The following is a 22,889-nucleotide window of genomic DNA, read 5'->3' as shown; positions in this document are numbered from 1 at the left end:
ATTTGGAAATGGGAGTGGAGTGGGGTGAGGGGAGGGGATTAACGAGGGTAGAGAAGATCATGGTTTTGAATGGGTGACGATCTAAGATGGTGTTGAGCAGCGGTCTTGAAGAGTTGGAGGGAATAATGAGATTAAAATTGAAGACAAAGGCCTGGAGATAATGGTTGCTGAAAATAAACTGAAAATCGAAATGATAGCAAGGGAAATAAAAAAAACTATGGCGAGGCTAACATGAGGAGAAAGCAAGGCCAGATGTTTGAAAAGAACCCGAAAAGATTATACCTTGAACTAGGGAAACTGAAGCAGAATGTGTAATCCCCTCCTGAAAAAGATGAACTGGAACGATTCTGGAAAAGGATTTATGAAGATTGAAAAAAAAAAAACCACAATAAGGAGGCGGAACGGATCCGACACCAGGAAGAGAAGAAGCAACATCTCGAGGAAATGTCCCCAGTAATAATTGATGCAGAAAATATAAGATTGAAAAGATGGCAAACTTCAAAAGCCCAGGCCCAGATGGGATCCCAAACTTCTGTTTAAAACAATCTGATGCTCTCCACGTTCACTATGCTCAAGCATTCAATGGACTTATCCAAGGGGATAAGGAAAATGGATGAATGGCTCACAGAAGGGTTACCTCATCCCAAAATCTGAAGAGACCCAAATTCCCCACAAATACCAGACAATAACCTGTCTACCAACAACATACAAACCTTCAACAGGAATCATCACAGAAACAATGTACCACCACCTAACACAACAAAGAGGCTTAGAGGCAGAACAGAGGGGATGCAAGAGAGGATGATATGGTACACTAGACCACCTATTACTAAACAAGGCAATACTGGAAAATTGCAAAACAAGAAAACCAAATTGTCCACAGCATGGATAGACCATAAAAAAAGCTTTTCATAGTGTCTCACATTCATGGATGATAAAGTGCATGCAAATATACAAGATACACCCCCAAATAATCAAGCTGATTGAGAAAGCCATGGATCTATGGAATACCACACTCATCCTGCAGCACTCAAAAGGAAAGATTGAAATACCAGGAGTAAAGATACGATGCGGGATCTTCCAAGGAGACAGCCTTTCCCCTCTCCTGTTTTGCCTGGCCCTGGACCCATTAAGTAACCTCATTAATGAGCAAGGATACGGATACATCCTAACATCCAAGAAAAGAACGCCCAAAGAAACAAGTAAGGTGACGCATCTACTGTATATGGATGATTTAAACCTCTTTGCACCAAACAATGAAAAATTGGCAAAACTGAAATTAGTGAAATGGTTCTCCGACTATATCCAAATGGAATTTGGCCTATATAAGTGTGCCAAGTGCATATTCATGCAAGGTAGACAAACAGAAACGGACAACATAAAAATCTACCTAAGTACAACAATACAGGATTTAGAAAACGAAGCATCTTAAAAATACCTTGGAGTACAGGACGGCCACCAGATTTGTCATAAAAATGTGTGAAACAATTACCAAGGAATATCTGCGTAGAACGAGGCTGAAGCTGAAAACATATCTCACCCCAAAAAACAAAATCAAAGCCATAAACCAACGAGCAGTACCAGTGTTCCAGTACAGTTGCGGAATAGTAAACTGGTCCCAAGCAGATATTAAAGAACTTGATATCAAAACAAGGAAACTCCTCACCATCCACAAAATGTTCTACAAAAATCAGTGCATCCCAAGAATGTACCTGCCAAGGAAAGAAAGAGGTGGTGGCCTGACGGAACTCAATCAAGTGCACAGAGCGACAACTGTATGATTACCACAGTACGTGAAAAGCTCAACAGACTACCGAATACAATTTGTGTAAAGCATGAACACAACACGCCAGAAAAAGTATCTCTCACTCATCTTGCAAAAAAAGTTCAAAAAACAGGTGCGATTAAAAGATGTCATGCATGAAACTGAAAAAGCAACAAATACAGCTCCAGTGATTGCAAAAAAGACTAAAAAAATTAATAAGATGAAATACCAGCAGATACATAGTGACAACTGGGAGAAAGGCAAAGCAGCAGGGAATATAAGAGGATAAAAAAAAGATTTTGACAGAGTGGGGATAGACAAAGAAGGCTCATTGGAATGGCTAAGAAGAGGTGAGCTCAACTGGGATGGCAAACGAATCATAATAAATGCCCAAGATCAAGGACACTGCACCAATGGATTTAAAAAGATGGCGGGACTGAGCCAGATGGACAAGTGTAGGTTCTGCAAGGTAGAAACAAAAAGCATGCGTCACCTCCTATCGGGATGTAAAACACTCATGTCAGAGCAGCTGTACACCCAAAGGCACAACAAGGTATGTAGAGTAATCCACTGGCATATCTGCAGAAATTTAAGCATCCCAGTACCAGAAAACTCACGGAAACACGAACCAAGGGCAATGATTGAAAACAAGGACATCATGCTCACGTACGACCTGATGATTCCTTCGAGCGTGAACATAGAAAACAAAACATTGGGTCCGGACATTGTACTCAGGAACAAAAAGTAAAATACAGCATTGATGATTGCGATATCAGTACCCAGCAATTTTGGCCTAAACAATGCAGAAATCAAGAAAATGAAGCAGAAGAGCATCAAAATTGTACCAGTGATAATTGGAGCAACTGGAATGATGAAGAAGAACCTCACTGAGATTTTAAAAACCATCCCTACAACGAGAGTCAATCCGAGGTTTGGCGACGATCCTGAAAAGAGCCCTTGGAACAAAACTCTGAAAAAGTTGAACAGCTTGGTCCATGAAACGTGATCCCTTACCGAAGAGGAGGTGGATACTTTGGGTCCTGGGAGGACTCCGTTCCACCTCCTGAAACCCGCAAATGGAGATAACAACCAAAGATACACAAACATTCATACATTTCGACACTCGCCCGCGTGCGCGCGCACGCACGCACGCACGCACGCACGCACACACACACACACACACACACACACACACACACACACACACACACACACACACACACACACAGTGTTACCATCAAGTTGAGATACAGTTCCCCCAGAAAAAGAACAAAATTATGAAAATTTCTTCTTTCTTCCTCATTTTGAGAGGTGATGGCCTTCTCCATCAAATTGAACTCGTCATGGCATCTGGGGGACAATTAAAACAAATAATTAATGGACATGATGAGCTCGAGGTTTTCACATTTACAAGGAAAGCAATCTCGCATTTGCAAACTATAAAACACATGACCTTTCTACGCCATTCCATTAGTGCAACACATGTGGTGTGACCCGGCGCGTCTGCGGCACGTCACGCGTGGCCCGAATAGTGGGACATTAAATGCATGTTCCTGACCAGGTCAGAACTGTGTGTGACCTAAAATAATTGTCTCAGCAAAAGTGAATTTGAGTTGAACCAATGACGTTCCTGAACCGTGTTTGGCTCAAAAAGACCGTAAACAATTGAGTGTTCAATTGTCAACCTTTCCAAGCCTCACTGAGGGAAAGAACTGTGTTTGACCGGTGTTTGCTGAAAATGGAAAGATTATGGGGAAATAATCAAAAGGCCTCTCATTGAACATGTGGCCTAAAGTTAATTTATCGAGGCAGCCACGTTGATTTTCAACAATTAGTCAGGTTCACTATGTTTTTTCGTTCAAAATCATGGTAGTTTAGCAAACCTATACATTTTTGGAAACGTTATTACATGGAAAATCTGAAAATCAATGTTTACATTTGCCAATTCCGACCAATTCGATTCGACCAATTCAACCAATTGACCAATTCCATTCGACCAATTCGACCATTCGACCAATCGCTTCGATCGACCAATTCGATCGATTCGATTCGATTCATCGAATTCGATTCGATCGACCATTCGACCAATTCGATTTGCCAATCAATTTGACCGACCTTTGCTTGTGTGGAACGGACTGTGAAAACGATGCGGACTATATTGTCGGATACGACACACAGGACAGTGATGACGAACTCTAAATGGCATATTCTGTAATCGTGTATGTTTGATGCCATTGACTGCCTGTGTATATTTTGTCATTGACTGCCTGTGTAGATGTGAAGTTATACTGACTGCATGTGTATATATGATTTTGCTGACTGCCTGTGTATGTTTGGTGATATGAATTATTGTGACACATTTTGATGTTATTAACTGCCTGTACAAAATGATAACATGTATTTGATTATGCAACGTATTGCGAATATAAAGACAGTATTTTGCAATTCAAAACCTTTGATTCGTGTCTTACCATTCCCCATAGCACTAATTTGATACTTTCATTGGATTCCTTGTCCCTGAAAATATAGGTTTAGTATATTTTAAAAAGTTTTTAGGGTAATTCGAGGCAGAAATAGAACAAAATATGTATTTTACAGTGGCCATTTTGAAAATCCAAAATGGCCGCCATACAGGTATCTCTCCAAATGTAAACATTGATTTTTACTTTCCTTATGCTATAACCTTTCCAAAAATGTATAGGTTTGCTAATCTACCATGATTTTGAACGAAATATAATTTATTGACATAGTGAACCTGACTAAATATCATTAGACATCAGTCAACACTTAGACACAAGTGACCACCACTGGGGGCTGGCGGGGGCTATAGCCACCCACCCCAACCACGTATTTCTTTGCAAGAAAAGCTAAATTCTGGACCCACCTATCGATTGAACAACCACTAGAAAGGAGAGTATTTAAAACTTCTGGCCCTCAGAATCAGCGACCTGTCATGAGCACACCACACATCAAAGCTGACAATGGCCTGCAAAGTCTCCCAAGGCAGCCACAGACTGGAAATCCTCCGTCATGCCGAGTCGTTCCTCAGTACATTTACACTTCTCATGGGCTTTTGGTCTTTGTTCATTGCTCAATGGACTAATGCTCACCCCTTGGGCAGGTAGCCTCACCTCAAAGGCTCTCACTCCTGGATGCTGTGGAACCCAAAGCTCTCAAGCTCATTGGCATGTCTCACAAAACAGAGGAACAGACCTGAAGTCACAGTGTACAGTTGAGTGGAATCCATTGTTTTAACCACCTATCCTCTGGTCTCGCTCCGTCTCTACAACGCATCTCTCCATGATGCATGAATTCTTCCAGTAACAGCTTCCTTGTTAACAAAAAAAAAATCCAAGCTCAGTGCACATCTCCACTAATGTCTTCCTGTTTTCCTCCTGCTGATAGGATCGCTTTCCTGACCGAGTACAATCCAATTGTTGTCTCCATGAGTTGAAGAGCACAGTGCGTTACCACTTCAATATTGTCAACCCTCATTAACCCTCCCACACTCACCTCGTTTACCTACAAGTTATCATCTTTCCTCTCTGTTCCTATCCTCTTTTTCCATTCATTCATCCACTGCTTGTTTGTGTCTGGACGTTTCTTCATCACATTGTCAGTGTGTAATTCCTCATATAATCTGTCCACTTGTTCTTCCATTTATCCTCCGAAGTCATCAGAATAAAAATAATCCCATTACTTGAAAAGTAAAATTAATGTGACATGGCAAGCTAAGGAAGTGATCGATTCACAAATGTTTGTTTGATGGAGTTAAAGAATGTCACCGTTTCAGCAGTTGTTGTCGAAAGTTTCCCTCGGGTGAGGGTTGTGACAGGTGTTGAGACAGGTGATTACACAGGCGCGCAGCTGTGTAAGTGAAATTGGGTTCCGTCACTGCCTACACCAAGGGAAGAGAAACTCCAATCAGAATATTCACACACTCATCCATTTAACAGATGTTTACTCACCGTCATGTCTCCATTACGAGCTCAGCTACCAAAACAGTCTCCAACTATTCCCATCCAACAGACCAACACTTATCTTCCGCATTTCCCTCTCGAGTGAATAAAGCTCTTGCGCGAGCTTTACAGGAATCATATTCAGAATAAGGACAGAATTACAAGCAGATTATTGAAAGAAAACAAAAACACCCATCTGAAAAATTTAAAAAAGAACACAATGAAGTTTGAGAACCAAAACAATATGCCAAACACCAGGAAAAGGGAAATATGTGATCTTTTCTAGCCCCGTTAACCATTCCCAAGCTCGACTATCGACAAGTTTCCAGTTTTTTTTCTTTCTGAGAGTTTAAGGCTGGATCCATCTTGTTCACTTCCTGTGTCCTCCCCTACCCCTAATTCTTCCCTACATCCATTATTTCTACAAGTCTCCCTCAATTTTGTCCCTCATCCCTGCAGTTGCTGTTTCACCCTACCTGCCTCTCTTTCTACTGTTCCTTTGTTTTGTTACGTCCTGATCCATCCTGATCATCACGTTAGATCTCGATCCTGTTTCACCCCACCTGCCTCTCTTTCTACTGTTCCTTTTGTTTTGTTATGTCCTGATCTGTTCTATGCTCTGGCACCTCCATGAGCCTTAACATTGCATACAAAAAATAAAAAGGAGAATTCTGAAAAGGAATGAACAGGCAAAATAAGACAACAAAAAGGCAGAAGTGGTTTGAAGCCGAAAATGAAAGACACTATATAGAGGAAATGGACTTAGAATAAGACTAAGAATCAGAATGTAATTTACAAAAATAGCAAATTTTAAAAGCCCATATACAGATGGAGGACCTAAATTCGTGCGAAAGCAATTTTCACATTCTCTTACTCGACGCTTCAACAAGCTCATCAGCAGAGACCTTAGAAAATATAGTTTGTGGGAGGCAACACCTTCCCGATCCGACTATCTGAAGAACCTAATCTGTCAAAAATATCTGCCAAAGCAATAATGTACAAACTCCAAACAGGAAACCTCTCAATGAGCAGGCATGCCTGGAATCAAAGCTCAAATAAAACGGCTGGATCGAGTCATTTAGACGGGTGAAGGTTCTGCAATGTTGAAACAGAAAAGAACATCACCTTCTCTCTGGATACAAAGCAAAACAGAAAAACTCTTGAAACAATGGCATGATGATGTATCCGGAGTAATCCATTGTTATAACCACAAAACCTACAACATCCAAGTCCCTGAAAAGCAGTGGAAGCAAGGAACAGAAAGAATGGTCCATAATGATGACGCAACACTCGCATGTGATCTGAGCTGTGCGATTACATCGTCGACAATATTCCAACATTCTGACATTGAATAGAAGACGGTGCGACAAGATAACGCACTCAAAAATAAAAATCAATGATGGCACGAGAAATTGAACGATTGGATTTCAATGATTTTGGTCAGAATCGATCAGAAAGAAGCAAATCAAACTCAAGTGAAAGAGATTCCAGGAAACGTCACAACATACATCCCACGCATGGATATCGTCCGGGATTCGGCCACGATCTTTAAAGGGTCGGCCCTTGGAGTAAATGGGCTACGATGTGCAGCACCCGGATTTGTTTCTTTCCTCGATCTTCAAATGATCACAGTCTGGTCTTCAAAACATAATCCTTAAAAGATGAACTCGAATACTTGGGGTAAGGCACTGTTGTCTCCCCCCAGTTACCTCTACTCCAAGAATCAATGTTACCTCTACCCCAATCTGGAAGCAGACTAGTTAACCCATCCCAGCCCTTTTTGTTCTGTGAAGACATTTTTATAATTGTCGTTTCAATCCAAGGGGCCGGTTGTTCTGCTTTTGTTTTCTTTGTGTAGCCTCCACCTCGAGTGGCCTTCCTGCTTTGTGACGAGCAATATCCCATAAAAATTAATAAATAAATAAATAAAAACTTTGGGCCCTGCGAGGTTGTCCTTTGGAGACTTCCGATACAAACCTTATGGAGATCACGAGTGAGAAACATTAATTGATAATGTAGAAACCAACAGTGTATTGGACTTGAACTTAGAGGCATAGCTTATAAAAGAACTCCCAGTATAGCAAATCAAATTGTAATACAATCCTAGCACCCATTTAGTGTTTCAGTGAATAGTTTTAAAACAATAAAATTAATTGTTTTTTTTTAGAAATAAAAATAAATGCAATGATGTTTCAAAGTGAGTCAGAGATGCTGAAAGGAGCAGGACAAGGTTGAGTGTTCAGGACCTGTTTAAATATGAGACTGACGATTGTAGAGAGCGAGTCTCTGGAGCTCAAGGCACACAACTCGTCAGTCAGTTCTTCAATGTCGTGGTCCAATCGTGCCGGGCAGACTGTGAGAGTGTCCAGCATTAATGTCAGGTATTCCTTCGGCTCTTTATCTGGAAGCTGTAGTGGAGCGTATAAAACAGGTGTGAATAGGACAACATGACACAGGTTAGGAGAAGGTGAGGGGACAATGTAGGGGATTGTTGGAGGGTGTGTTAAAGGCAAATACAAATAAAATGAATACCGGTTGCTGATAGCACCCTCGTGGAACGAACACAGGTGCAGCAGGTGAAAGTGCCTTCTTCATATTGGAAGGAGAAGAATTGAAGATCATAGAAGGTACATCTCCACTGGGATCTGCCTGCCTCATTGGTGCGATGACGGCAGTACCCCCTCTCTCAGCTGGAACACAAGCTGTACTCTCTGTCCCCATTAAAGGGACTTGAGATAGAAAAATAGGAATGAGGAATGGGAAGTGAAGGAGGAATGGGAAGTGAAGGAGGTGGGTGATGGACAAAGCAAGCAAATTAATATCTTAAATTGTCAACGAATACCTGTTTAAATCAATCAAAATCAAGGGATAATTGAAATAATGACTAGAATGACACTCGGTATAGCGCATAACTCCACCAGGCTGAACAGTTTATGTTTTGTATGATCCACTGATAGGCCGGAAATGGATCCGGACATGAACCAAAATCGAAAAGGCTTGTTCTTGACATCTAACCAACACATCCACCTACAGAGCTTTCAGAAAGTATTCACACCTCTTCCGTTTCACATTTTGTTGTTACAGCCTGAATTGAAAATGGATTGAATTGAGATTTGTTGTCACTGATCCACACAAAATACTCCATAATGTCAAAGTGGATTTTTTTTTTTTGTATTTTAGAATTTTCTAAATAATTACTGAAAACTTGTTGCAACAATTGCAACCCTCTTATGGTTAAACTGCCAAAATCAAGACTCTCTGCTCACCTTCACTCCTTCATTCGTCTTTTCTCCCGCCTCTGGAACAAACTCCCTCACTCTCTTCAATCCCACTCCTCCCTCCAGGTCTTTAAAACAGCTGTTCACCACCATCTCTTATCTTCCCCCATCCAAAACCTTGATCTTTTCTACCCCCGCTAATTTCACCCAAAATCCACTTTTTTGAAATACCAACTTCTTTCCTGGAAGTCCTTGGTGTACTGTGTTTATACTTCTCCCCCCCCCCCCTCCCCTTCCCACGCCGCCTTCCCCCAATCCCTCTCACACATTCCCGATGTCCCTGCTCTCAAATGTTGTGTTTATGTGCTTCCCCTTCTCTCCCCATCTTATCTACCGCTCCCCTTTTTATATACTTTGTTTGTTTGTCTCTGATTTCTTTTTGTGATAAATGTTAGCTCTTTCACAAGCCTCGATTCTGTATACAAAAAAAAGCAAAAAAAAAAAGCTGAAATGTCGAGTCAATAGGTATTCAACCCCTTTGTTATGACACTCCAAATTGAGCTCACGAGCATCCAATTTCATTTGATCATCCTTGAGATGTCGACAACTTGATTGGAGTCCACCTGTGGCCAATTCTATTGATTGGACATGATTTAGAAAGAAACACACCTTTCCATATAAGGTGCCACAGTTGACAGTGCATGTCAGAGCAGAAACTCTACCATGAAGTCCAAGGAACTGTCCGTATAACTCTGAGATAGAATTGTGAGGAGGCAAAGATTTGGGGAAGGGGATAAAACAATTTCTAGAGTGTTGAAAGTTCCTAAGATCACAATGAGCTCCATCATTAGGAAATGGAAATACTATGGAGATATCCAGATTCTTAGAGCTGGCCGACCAACCAAACTGAGCAACCGGACAAGAAGGACCTTGGTCAGGGAGGTGATCAAGAACCCAAAGACAAATCTGACAGAACTACAGAGTTCCTTGGCTCAGATGGGAGAACCTGCCGGAAGGACAACAGTCTCTACAGTCTCTTCACAAATCTAGGCTTTATGGGAGAGTCGACAGGCGGAAGCCATTCCTGAGAAAAAGGCACATGACAGCACACCTGAGATTTACAAAAAGACAAGTGAAAGTCTCAGGGTATGAGGCAAAATATGCTGTGGCCTGATGAGACGAAAATTGGACTCTTTGGTGTGAATGTAAAGAGCTTTGTCTCAAAGAAACCGAGCACAGCTCATCACCCATCTAACACCATCCCTGCAGTGAAGCATGGTGGTGGCAGCATCATCCTATGGGGATACTTTTCAGCAGCAGGGACTGTGAGACTTGTAAGGATAGAGAGAACAATGAATGGAGCGAAAAACAGGCAAATCCTTGAGGAGAACCTGCTTCAGAGTGCAAAATACCTTAGACTGCAGTGAAGAGTTACATTCCAAAAGGCCAATGACCCAAAGCATACAACCAAAGCAACACTGGAATGGCTTCAGGACAAGAATGTGAAAGTCCTTCAGTGGCCCAGCCAAAGCCCAGACTTGAATCCCATTGAGAATGTGTGGAAAGACTTGAAGATTGCTGTTCACCGACATTCCCAATCCAACTTGACAGAGCTTTAGCAAATCTGCAAGGAAGAATGGGAGAAACTCCCCAAATCCAGATGTGCAAAGCTGATACAGACGTACCCAAGAAGACTCGAAGCTGTAATTGCTGCCAAAGGCACTTCTATGGAATACTGACGAAGTGGTGGGTAGAATACTTATGTGAATTACATATATCTGTATTTAATTTTTTATTAATTTGTAAAAATGCCCAAAAACAAAATTCCACTTTCACATTATGGGGTATTATGTGTGGATCAGTGACAAAAAAAATCTCAATTTAATCCATTTTAACATTCAGGCTGGAACAAGAAAATGTGAGAAAAGTCAAGGGGTGTGAATACTTTCTGAAGGTACTGTAGTTGTGGCAAGTCTTTCGATAACTTTTTGAAATATGCTCCACATCGTTTTTGGCTCCATCTCTCAAAGTCGAAGAATCACTTGAAAATTATTGTATCCAGATCTGGATTCAGATCTTCACCAAAATCGAACCAATTCGTCCTCGTCACACACCCAACATGACCACCAAGTTTCGTCCAAATCCGTCCACAAGTTTTTGAGATATCATAAGATATCATCTTGCATCGGTTTTCCTCTTATCTCTCAATAGTGAAGAATCAATCAATAAAAAAAGGAAAAAAAAAAAAAAAAAAAAAATCGGATCCTGATCTTCACCAAAATCGAGTCATTTTGTCAGTGTCACATACCCAACATCTGAAATGTGAAATGTAACAACGCACAGTGTATGTAGAGAGTTTAAACAACAGTGTGAGTAGTAGGAAAATGTTGGTTCTGAGACAATCACCAAAATAGCTCACTCGCTATGCTCGTTTCACTATTCTGGCGCTTATCTCAAAACCAACATTTTCCTACTACTTGCGTCACCTCCCCCTCCCCCTCCTCTAGCCCCACCTGCCCCTCATCCCCTTACACCTAAGTTCTATTTTTCCTTTATCCCATTGTTTTATTTCCCTATTTCCCCTCTTATCCCACTGTCATTTATAATTGAAAAACTATTTGACCAACATGCCATAACCGTTAAAAATTGTCTATTTCTCCCTTCCTGATCTAAGCCATTGACAAAGGTTAAATCCTCAACAGACTCCCAAACCCTTTGTTGATTCTAAAACACCCATATTTTCTTTGAACTCATAAAGAGAACCAATGAATATTTATATTATATTTTAGTGATTAACTAAATTTTCTGATTGAACTCATCACCATCGAATAGATTGATAAATAGTATGTTTGAACTTGGTTCTTGGTTTAAATATCTTTGTTGGCAGAGATGAAATGGTAAACCTCTCTTAATGCTCTTGTTTGAGCACCTCCTGAGCCACATATAATTTTGAGATTGTAGTAAAATATTTTTTCATTGATGTCTTGACATCCATTAAATCTTTTAAAACCCTTTAGTCTGTATGCTGTATTTAAGCTCGTCTTGGTTATCTCTTCAATATGACTTTTTTGATATTTACCACATTCGTTATGTTTTCCATTTTTATACCAAGGCTGTGATTTTCTCCACTCTTTGGTTTGGTTATTGCTTGATTCTATCATTTATATACCAGTAAAAAAGGTGGCGGTAGCCCGTTAAACCCCCCCACCCCTCCCATCGCTCTCATTCCATTTTTTATATTAATTCTTATGTTTATCTTAACTCTTATACTTATCTTAACTCTTATACTTATCTTAACTCTGATACTTATCTTAACTCTTATACATATCTTAACTCTTATACATATCTTAACTCTTATACTTATCTTAACTCTTATACATATCTGAACTCTTATACTTATCTTAACTCTTATACTTATCTTAACTCTTATACTTATCTCAACTCTCATGTTTATCTTAACTCTTATACTTATCTTAACTTTCATGTTTAGCTTAACACTTATGTTTATCTTAACTCTTATATTTATCTTAACTCTCATGTTTATCTTAACACATATGTTTATCTTAGCTCTTATATTTATATGAACACTTATGTTTATCTTAACACTTGTGTTTATCTTAATACTTGTATCCATAAGGGAGGCTGTCAATTCCATTTTCTGAAATAAACCTCTCGTCATAAAAAGCCATCAAAGCCCCCAATGTCTTCTTATTTACCTCCTCTGGATAAAATTGATGTTTATAACTTCTTATTAGTCCCCTACCAGTGTACACCGGAGGGGACTATAGGTTTGCACGCTGTCCCTCCGTCCGTCAGGCAAAGAACAGTTTTCCGGACTTTTTTTTCTAAACGCTTAAGGCTAATGATTTCAAACCTGGCACATGGTTTCCTCATGATAAGGTACAGATCAAGTTCGAACTTCACGAAGTTTCGATCATTTTTGACAAAGTTATGGCACTTTGAACTTTGGTAATTCTGATAATTCTGATGATCCTTAACTCAGTGCCATTTTAAGTTTTAATTTCCTTTAAAAACCAATTTCTCTGCAATAATAGGACCGATTGAGATAAAATTTTCACCATATAGAAGGGGGGATTAACCCCCCCCCCCAAAGGGGAGTGCCATACTCCGGTTCCGTAACAATTGGTGTCAGGAGTGTGGGATTCGGACCTGAAGCGTGATTAGCGCGCTCAAAATTTCGAGCGGCCAAAATTTTAGTCAATATCCAAATTTGAAATCGCGCCATGGATAATCAAGGCGACCGGATGCCGGTGGGGGGATTAGAAGAAGGGTTAGAGTCGACCCAGGACCCCAGGGAAGTGTATATGGGGGAGAGAGAAGAGGAGAGCAATGAAGATGTGGTTGCGGGGGTATCAGGTGCGCAAGATGGCGCCCTCGCGCACGTGGTTGTAGAAACGCAAAATGGCGCCTAGCACATGGCTACGGCGGCCGCACCCGCTGCACAAGTGGGAGGGGATTGACATGCAGGCCCTCATTGCGCAGCTGCAGGCCGCCGTGCAAATGGGAATAGGAGAACAATTGGTACGAATGGAAAACAGAATGGGGGAGAAAATGGGAAACCAAATTGGAGGTTTGGAAACCAGTATGGGGGCAATGAGGGACGAAGCAAGGGGTACCAGTGAACGACTAGACAATACATTTGAGGGTTTAGACAAGAAATTTGAGGGTTTAGACAAGAAATTTGAGGGGTTAGACAATAAATTTGAGGGGTTAGACAATAATTTTAAGGGGTTGGACGATAAATTTGAGGGGTTAGACAACGGGATAAAAGGGGTGAAGAATGGGTTAACGGGGCTAGAAGACAAGATGGAAGGCAAATTGAGGGAAATAGGGGAGCAATCCGCCCGGGAAATCAAGCAGATGGGGAACCAGATAGAGGAGGTGAAACTCGGGTTGGAAGGTAAATTGGATGCTCAGAGGAATGAATTGGAACAGATGAGGGCGGCATCTGCCAAAGAGATGGGAGAGATGATAAGACGAGGTGTGAGCGAGGATGTCTCGGGGGTACGCGAGGAGGTAAAGCGAGGTGAGGAGCGTATGGAGAAAGAGGTGAGAACTAGTACGGCTAGGTTACAGGGGGGAATAGAAGATCGAACGAGGGGAGTGGAACAGCTGACGGTGGGACAGAAGGAATTAGTGGATCAAGTGGAGAAGAACACTGCGATAATCGGGGGGTTAAAGGCGACGCAGAAAGACATCAAGAAGGAACCTATAGCGACAAAGACGGAATGTCAGATGGTACATGAGGGATTGACAAAGAGGTTGGACGAGGTGACGGAGGCAATGGAGACGAAAGAACGGGAGGTGAGGACGCACATAGAAACGGTCAAGGTGGCATTAGAGGAAGAGATCGAGGGGGCGCACCGGGAAATGAGGGAGGTAAAGGAGAAATTAGAGGAAGTGGAAGAGGGGGTGAGTGAAATTAAGAAGAGACAGAGGGAAACTAAGAGGGAGATAAAGGAGGAGGTGATGGAATATGTACAAGGTCGGTGCTCAAATCGTGATGGTGTGCTTGCTAACCAAATAAAGAGTTTGCAGGTGGCGGAGGAGGAGGAACGGAGACGAGGTGCCAAGGTGAGTGGCGATATACTCGGAAATGTATATGGCGTGAGGGGAGATTCAGTCGGCTTGGGGGTTGGTTTGGACCCGGGTGTTCGTGAGAGGCCGCTGGTGAAGTGTGCGACAGGTACAGAGTGTGAAGGAGGAGGTGTGCGAGGAGGTCCGACAATGGGGTCTGTGAGGAAAAAGTGCGCGCCGAGGAGTGAGTGTGCTGTCGAGAGTGAGTTGGTCATAGCGTGTGTGCGGGGGGGCACATGGAAACGCGGAATGGGGAGTGTTACAGGGGAGGTAACGAAAGAGTGCACACCTGTGGTGAGTGTTACAGAGGGTGTAACGGGAGAGTGTGCGCCAGAGGATGCGCAAAAAAGGTGTGTGACAGAGGAGTGCATGATTACAGAGTGCGCTGTCAAGAGTAAGGGTGAATGCGCGACCGAGAGTGGAGGTGAGAGTAGTGAGAGTGAAACGGAGCGTGAGTTGGTTGTGGCAGGTGAGAGAGAATGTACACCTGGAATGGAAGGATGCACACCTGAGATGGTCGAGCGCGTGTGGGAATGCACCCTGGAGTTAGTAGTAAAGCACGTGATTGGGTGTGCAAGTGAGTGCACACCCGTGGTTGTCACCGGGGATGTGACCGAGGAGGGGGCGTGAATAGGTGTGTTGGTGAGGTGTGCGAACGACGTGTGTGCTAAGGTGTGCGGTGGTCGGGTGTGTAACGAAGTCTGTGAGCGGAACAAGAACGAGTGCTGTGACAAAGTACGCGGGGTGTACGGGCGGCGTTGGAGCACCGAGCTCGTTGAGGATGAAAGGGGTCGCGTATGCGTGTGAGCCTGCAGGTGAAGCGTCGACGTTAACCGGGTTAAGCAGCTAGATCGACTTTTAGCCGAAGCGAGCCCTCGGTTCGTGCCGGGCGTTGTGCACCGCGGGAACCAGCGGGGATCGTAACCACGGCGATTTCAAAGGAACCGCCGTGCGGGATCCATGCCGGGCCTCGCTCCGAACGGTCGCGTCCATGCTCCACTAAGCAGGGTGGGCGGCCCGGTTCGAGGAAGGGTCGGCACGGCGACCCCTTGTGGTTGAGACGTCCCGGCAGGGCGAGATCGGGCCATCGGACGGCTCCGTGCCGAGATGGTGCGTGGAATCTCGGCCCGGGTAAGCCCCCTTCCCTGCACCGAATGCCGGACGAATCCAACTGCCGGCAACAAACCACCCGCATTCATTGCTCGGCTTTGCGAAGCCGAGCTTTGAAAATATAATGACGCACCGAGAGGCTCAAGTGAGTAGACGTGTGAGGGAGATAGCCGTAGTGAATTTGAAAAGCAAAATTTGATGATTGGCAAAGGATTGGTAGAAGGATTGGCAGTGATTGGAAAATTCGTGATTGAAGGGAATTGGATGAGCAAAATTTGTAGTGAGAAATGCCCGATGTGGTGGGATGGCAACTCTGCTATCCCTCACAACGGGGGCAAAGGAGCTATAGTTTTATGGGGTTTATGGCAGTGTAAGCTCGCCGAGGGAGGGTTAGGATAATGTATAGGGATCTAGAGGAAAATGACCAGAGGTAACGGTAGGGTTAAGTAGCAACATTGGACAGGTAGTCGGGGACATAGAGAGGTTAGAATGGTTGTTAATGACGTGGTATGTGCTTAGTTTAAAGGGAAGACGGGGAGCACCAAGTTAGCGGGAAACCAGGTAGATCAGATGATGCCGTATGTGTGAGTATTGATATCGAGCAAATGAGGAATTGCTAGGCAATGCTCGGGGGAGATGTGTGTGTGTGAGCGTGGGAAAATGTGGGTGCCTGAGGCAATGGTTTTGAGGTATTGAGCAGTGTATGAGTGAGTAATGGTGATTGAGTGTTGTGTTGACCAAATGGTCCAGGGAGGAAGGAGGGTGCAGGAAGCACCAGTAGGAGTGATTGCACACTGCACAGGTGTGCAAATACAGGTGTATGGAGAATGGTTGTGTGGAATACATGGAGTATGGAATGGATGGTCGTGGAGTGAGTATGGTGGAAACTGTGGAGTGGAGTGGATGGTGCAAAGGTGTGGATGGGGGGGAAGGAGGATGGACCCCATCACGAATACCCGGGGAGGGTAGTTTAAGCGTTAGGTAGAGGGTACAGGTAAATTGTAGTTGGATATTGGCATCTGTGGTGCGTGGTGGAAGAATGGTGTTTGGATGGGTGCATTAGTGACGTGGAAATGGCTGGGCGTGTGGCCTGTTAGTATGTGTAGTTGAATGGGCACTCCACCACTGTGAGGATGTCGGCCAGGTGAGGCCGCAGGTGGGCTCTGGGAGCCAGTAGAGTTGTGGATGGGGCCCGAGGATCCGGAGGACGGACCCGGGTAGCCCAGTGCCAGAGAGGGCACCGAGTGGGGTAAGCGCCAAGGAGGGCCTTCCCCAGTTAGATAGGTAGGGTGAGGAGCAGGTAAGCTCGGAGGCAACTACAGTGGTGGAGGTGTGCAGGTGGGTAGACCTGCTGGGAGAGCTACACGACTCAGCCCGGAAATTGTGCAAAGGCACAGGGAGTTGAATCAGGGGAGTGAGACCCCAAATTGATGAAGCACCACAGTTTGGTCAATGGGAATTTGGTTCTTAAAACCGCATAGAGTAAGATTGCCAATGGTTTGGCAGGGAAAGACCCCGGGTAGTGTAAAGTGTATTAAAGTCATTTAGAGGATAGTTAGGATTAAGAATCTCCTCGCACCATCTACATCCACTCACCTGAGGTGACAGAACTCCACACCATGCCATGGATGTTTTGATTATTTTTATTGTGCAAATGTTTGGATTGTGAGACGCATCATGACGTGGGTGTGACATTGTGCTTTGTTGTTCCATCTCTCCCTCCTTATGAGGATTGATGATGAATTGGGTGATGGCAAATTTTGGTTAGAGGGATTGTGGGGACGAATTTGGTATAGGGGAAATATAGGGGAGACGAGACAGTAGTGACGAATTTGTAAATGTGTAGATTTTTGTACATATGGGGTAAGGGCAAGGGTAGTGTATGTCACATGTGGGGGGTGGGGGGAAGGGGGCGTACGGTAGGGACGAGCTTTCTCACTTCGCTCTCCGTACGCACCTCGTTCTGCATTGCCTGTTTTGATGTGTACCCTTGTGACCTTACCCCTCGCTCACCTGTCTTCTGTTCCCCTGTCTCCCACCCGAGGACTGTGCTCTCTGGGCATCGAGGGGAGCGTGCGGGAGTCCGCCATTGTGTGCCCGAACCCCCGCAACCAGCTGCCTGCATCCACGCACCACTTATGGACCACATGTCTGTGGCTGAGCACCACTTATGGACCCCACGGGTTGGGGCATGGCCCCTCTGCTGGAACCGGCCACGATGGCCCAAGATCTTGCTTGCGGACCCGGTGAGGTGGCACCAAGCCCACAGGTGAACCACTCATAGTCGGCCCCTGTGGGCCATAAATAAAAAACGGACACGTTTTGTGCATTTTTTAAATATCCACCAAATAGGCCGCAACCAAGAAAACGAAGAAAGACGACAACTGGAAGAACATTGGCCAGCAGAGGGAGCCGAAGAGCAAGAGCACCAGGGGTTTGTTTTGTTTATTATTGATTGTGGTGACTGTGCACTCCGGTGCGTTTTTTGGTGCTTTATGGTGCTGATTATTGGTGATGGTGCGTCGATGCAGGGCAGGCTGTCTGTCTCCCCCTCCAAAGAACAATCACAGGTCCTGGGGTTAGTTTTGTAAATACTAGCGTTAACTGTAAATAATGCTCCCCCATCGTTCATGTTGTAGTTTGAAGACAATTCCGCAATTCGGTTCGCTGTGGGTGTAAGTCTGTTAGGCAGGGTGCAATGCAGCAGCGGGACATACTTATTTGTGTTTTAAAACTGTCACACTCAGTGTCAGGTTAAATGTAGAGGGAACTACACATACGTGCCACACTAAAGGTAAAACTTTAAGAGGCCCGGGACGTGCCTAAGAGGAGGGTGCAGTGTTGTGGATTTGAGAATTGCTTTGTTTTTTAATTGTAGTGTAATGAATTGTTGTAAAAATCACCCTCCGTGTTGTGTGTAAAGGTCAAAGGTCATCCCTTAGTTAGGCCATATACAATCACGTAGCAAATCATAGATCTCCCTGTTCAGTAGTTATCTCCTTATTATGTGTATTAGTTTAAGGCTCTGTTCCCACTAGTTGACACTGCATTGCACCAAATGAAATAAGGTAGAATCCCCTTTCAATTGCCACCAAAACGCAATTTCCGGCAGCGTTCGCTGCCCTTTGGCTGGGGCTCGCTCGAATCACCCCAAACTCCATTACGCACGTGGTCAGCTCGGAGAAGAAGGGCGTGGCCCGCCCCTCGTCATCATGGGCGGAGCCAGGAAAAGCCCGTGCCCACCAATTGGCACTGCGGAGAGCGACCCGGTAGGCGTGCCCTCTTAACCCGCGGCTTGATCGCAGGAAAAGCAATAAAAGGGTGACGGAGGGACTACATAAGAGATGAGTAAGGAGGGCGCACGGAGCAGTCAGGGAAGGAGGAGCTGAAAGTGGAGCTTTGACGTGCAGTTTCGATCCGCTGTGGCGAAGCAACACGACCGTGCGACCCAGATTGCGGAGGATCGGCGGCCGCTCACCTCGAGCCTTGCCGTCTACACGCATCGGACCCGCATCCTCCCCGCCTTGTGATCCCGCCTCGTCCGTCCAGCCATCCCTCTGGTCTGAGCTGAACCTTCCTCCCTTTCCAGCCATTCGTGCCTGCCTTCATTTCCCCATTCGTGTGAGTCTGTCTTTTTTTGTTCTGTCCTGGGTTTGGAAGTAAGACTGCCATCGGTAAGCTAGCGTTGCACTGTGTCCTTCTGGTCCATCCCTCTTTCTGTAATTATTTTCTTATTCTTCCTTCTCCCTTGGTTTCTTTGATTGTGCAAATAGTAATTCGCAAATAAATCATATTTGTATTTCCTACCTCTGTTCTGCTTCTTCTTCACATCCGTGTCGCTTTAGTGATTTCCCAATTGAATACCTGTGGCACGATTTGGCCAACGTTCAAGAATCGGGTCTAGTCCTTGTTAATAGTTCGTGCCGCGGTTGCTAAAACCGCTCGGCAATTAACATCTGTCCGCGGTACCAACGGGGCTGCGCACCTGCCTTTCCGGAGGTAGCTGTGTAGCGTCAGGAGCGGAGACGGCCAGTGAAAATAGAAGGGGGGATTAAACCCCCCCCCCCCCCCGAAGGGGAGTGCCGTACTCCGGTTCCGTAACAATATATATATATATATATATATATATATATATATATATATATATATATATATATATATATATATATATATATATATATACAGTCACGTGAAAAAGTAAGTACACCTCAAGTAAAGTTTTGACTTTTTCAACATATTTCAACATACAGCTATTTGATCTTCATTTCAACAATATTGATAGATAAAGGTGATATAATAGAACAAATGTAATGAAACATTTACATTTTGTAGTCCATTGTATAATTTAAATAAACAAAAATGCAAATTTCGCATGTGGAAAAAGTAAGTACACCCCCACATTTATCACTTCGTCAAATACCTAAAATTAGAATCAGGTGCACCAGCTCAGGTGTAAATGATTAGAACATCGTTAGAGAGGATCTTGGAAGAACCTGTCTTATTTAAACCTCAGATATTTAGTTTGGTTTGCTCTTTGATGTTGAAGTGTGCGGCGTCACCATGCCGAGATCAAAAGAGCTCTCTGAGGCCTTCAGAAAGAAGGTTATAGATGCCTACGAGTCTGGGAAGAGATTTAAAAAGATCTCCAAACAATTTGAAATCAATCATTCGACTGTCCGGACGATCACCTACAAGTGGAGAAGATTCCAAACAACTGCCAACTTGTTCAGGCCAGGCCACCCCAGCAAGTTCAGCCCGAGAGCAGACCGCAAGATGCTGAAAGAAGTCCCGAAGAACCCCAGACTGTCATCACGGGACCTACAGGTAGCTCTTTCCACTGTTGATGTCAAAGTGCACGAGTCTACCATTAGAAAGAGGCTGCACAAATTTGATTTACATGGGAGGTATGCCAGGAGGAAACCTTTGATGTCCAGAAAGAACATCAGGGCAAGACTAAAGTTTGCCAATGAACACCCAGACAAAGACCAGGACTTCTGGAACAATGTGCTCTGGATAGATGAGTCAACCGAAGCCCTGCCGAAGCCGAACAAACCTGCGGAGGACCCCAAGCCCTACAGACCGATCTCGTTGCTCTGCGTCCCATTTACGATTCTGGAGAGGATGATCCACAGCCGCATCGACCCAGTGGTGGACCCACAGCTCTTGCGGGAACAAGCCGGTTTCCGTCGTGGCAGGTCAACAGTGGACCAGGTAGCATTACTCACACAAGATATTGAAGACAGCTTCCAAGACAATGAGAAAGCTGGCGTAGTGTTCCTGGACCTGACAGCTGCATACGACACCGTTTGGCACCGTGGACTCCACCTGAAGTTGCTGAGGACATAACAATCCCGGACCGGCATATGGTGAACTTCATCATGGAGATGCTGTCACAGACCAGCGAAGGCCAGCGCAGAAGGCTCAGAAGACTGAGGAATGGTGTCCCGCAGGGTTCTGTTCTCTCGCCGATGCTGTTTAACATCTAAATCTACGACCTGCCGGATACAACATCCAGAAAGTACGGTTACGCGGATGACCTGGCCATCATGCTGCGACGACCAACATGGAAGGCGATGGAAAACGGTATCAACCAAAACATGGGCACCTTGGTAGCCTAACTCCGGAGGTGGCGTTTGCAGCTCAGCATTGGTAAGACAGACGAGGCATACCATCTTAACAACAGAGAAGCAAAAAGGGAACTGGACGTGTTCGTTGACAACAAACACCTGGAGTTCCAGCAAGCCCCAAAGTACCTCGGTGTACGCCTAGATCGGATACTGTCCTTCAAGCAACACCTAGAAAAAGTTACGGCCAAGGTGACATCAAGGGTCTCGCTTATCCGACGTCTCGCTGGTACGACCTGGGGAGCCTCCGCCAAGACCCTACCAATATCCACGCAAGCCCTGGTCTTCTCTGCAGCCGAATACTGCGCCCCAGCCTGGAGCAGAAGCCCACACGTGAGAAAGGTTGATGTTGCCATTAACAACGCCCTCCGCGTTGTAGCTGGTTGCTTGAAGCCCACCCCGGCATTCCACCTGCCAGTCCTAGCGGGATTCGCCCCGGCCGGCCTACGACGGGAGGCTGCTGCCCTCGCCCTGGCAAGGAAAGCCCAGAAACACGACTGGCACATCCTGCACAACACCACAACAGTAGTGGCGCCTCCAAGCAGACTCAAGTCCCGCCATCCCTACAACAAGGCGGCACAACAGATGCTCAGTTCTATCCCTGAGGACCTGTCTAGAAGCACATGGCTGGCGGCATCTTGGAAGCAGGTGTGGGAAACGGCCAGGCCCACCGCATCCACCGCTACATCTGGGACCCAGGATGTGGCGTTGGAGGAGAAGACCTACCACGCCTGCAATGGACCTTGCTGAACCGTCTACGTACGGGGGTCGGCCACTTCAAATCATCGCTGAAGATGTGGGGCCTGGCAGACAGCGCCGCATGCGAGTGCGGCGAGCCTGAGCAGACTGCCGAACACATAATTACCACCTGCCCCCTATACAGACCACCTTCAGAAGCCAGCCTCTTCGACGTAGGACCAGAGACGAGGGCATGGCTTCACGACACTGAGCTGGCCATCTGATGATACACGAAAGAAAGAAGAAGCTGAGTCAACGGTAGAGCTATTTGGCCACAGTACCAGAATACATGTTTGGCGAAAAGCAAAGACAGCATTTGACCACAAGAACCTGATACCAACTGTAAAGCATGGTGGTGGAAATATTATGGTTTGGGGCAGCTTTTCTGCATCAGGGCCTGGGCAGCTCACCATCATAGAATCCACTATGAATTCTTCATTGCACCAGAGGGTGCTTGACGATAATGTGAGGCCATCTGTCGGAAAGTTGAAGCTCAACCGAAGGTGGACCTTGGCAACATGACAATGACCCTAAACATACCAGTAAATCCACCAAGGAATGGCTGAAAAGAAAGAAATGGAGGGTTCTGGAATGACCAAGTCAAAGCCCGGATCTAAATCCCATCGAGATGTTGTGGGGGGATTTGAAACGAGCTGTGCATGCAAGAAACCCCTCAAACATCGCACAGCTGAAATAATTCTGCATGGAGGAGTGGGCAAAAATTTCTCCCAGTCGATGTCAGAGACTGGTAGACAGTTATAAGAAACGCCTACTTGAGGTTGTTTCTGCCAAAGGGGGCAATACCACCTATTAGAGCTAAGGGTGTACTTACTTTTTCCACTTACGAAATTTGCATTTATGTTTATTTAAATTATAC

The 22,889-nt window shown here is 44.8% G+C and overlaps 1 protein-coding gene across 1 annotated transcript in view; it reads right to left on the bottom strand.

Annotated features, from left to right (window-relative positions):
• PAIP1 (poly(A) binding protein interacting protein 1) overlaps positions 1 to 22,889 on the bottom strand; it is a 91,676-nt gene that overhangs the window by 45,654 nt on the left and 23,133 nt on the right. The window contains exons 2-5 of the mRNA XM_078768535.1: positions 8,257 to 8,453; positions 7,971 to 8,132; positions 5,551 to 5,663; positions 3,001 to 3,115 (exon numbers count right to left, since the gene is read on the bottom strand). Coding sequence (XP_078624661.1) covers positions 3,001 to 3,115; positions 5,551 to 5,663; positions 7,971 to 8,132; positions 8,257 to 8,453 — 587 coding nt within the window. The remainder of the gene's footprint in view (positions 1 to 3,000; positions 3,116 to 5,550; positions 5,664 to 7,970; positions 8,133 to 8,256; positions 8,454 to 22,889) is intronic.

This window comes from Myxine glutinosa, chromosome 14 (assembly GCF_964187855.1).
Source record: "Myxine glutinosa chromosome 14, kmMyxGlut1.1, whole genome shotgun sequence".
Lineage (NCBI taxonomy): Eukaryota > Metazoa > Chordata > Myxini > Myxiniformes > Myxinidae > Myxine > Myxine glutinosa.
This window is presented reverse-complemented; position numbering and strand designations above follow the sequence as displayed.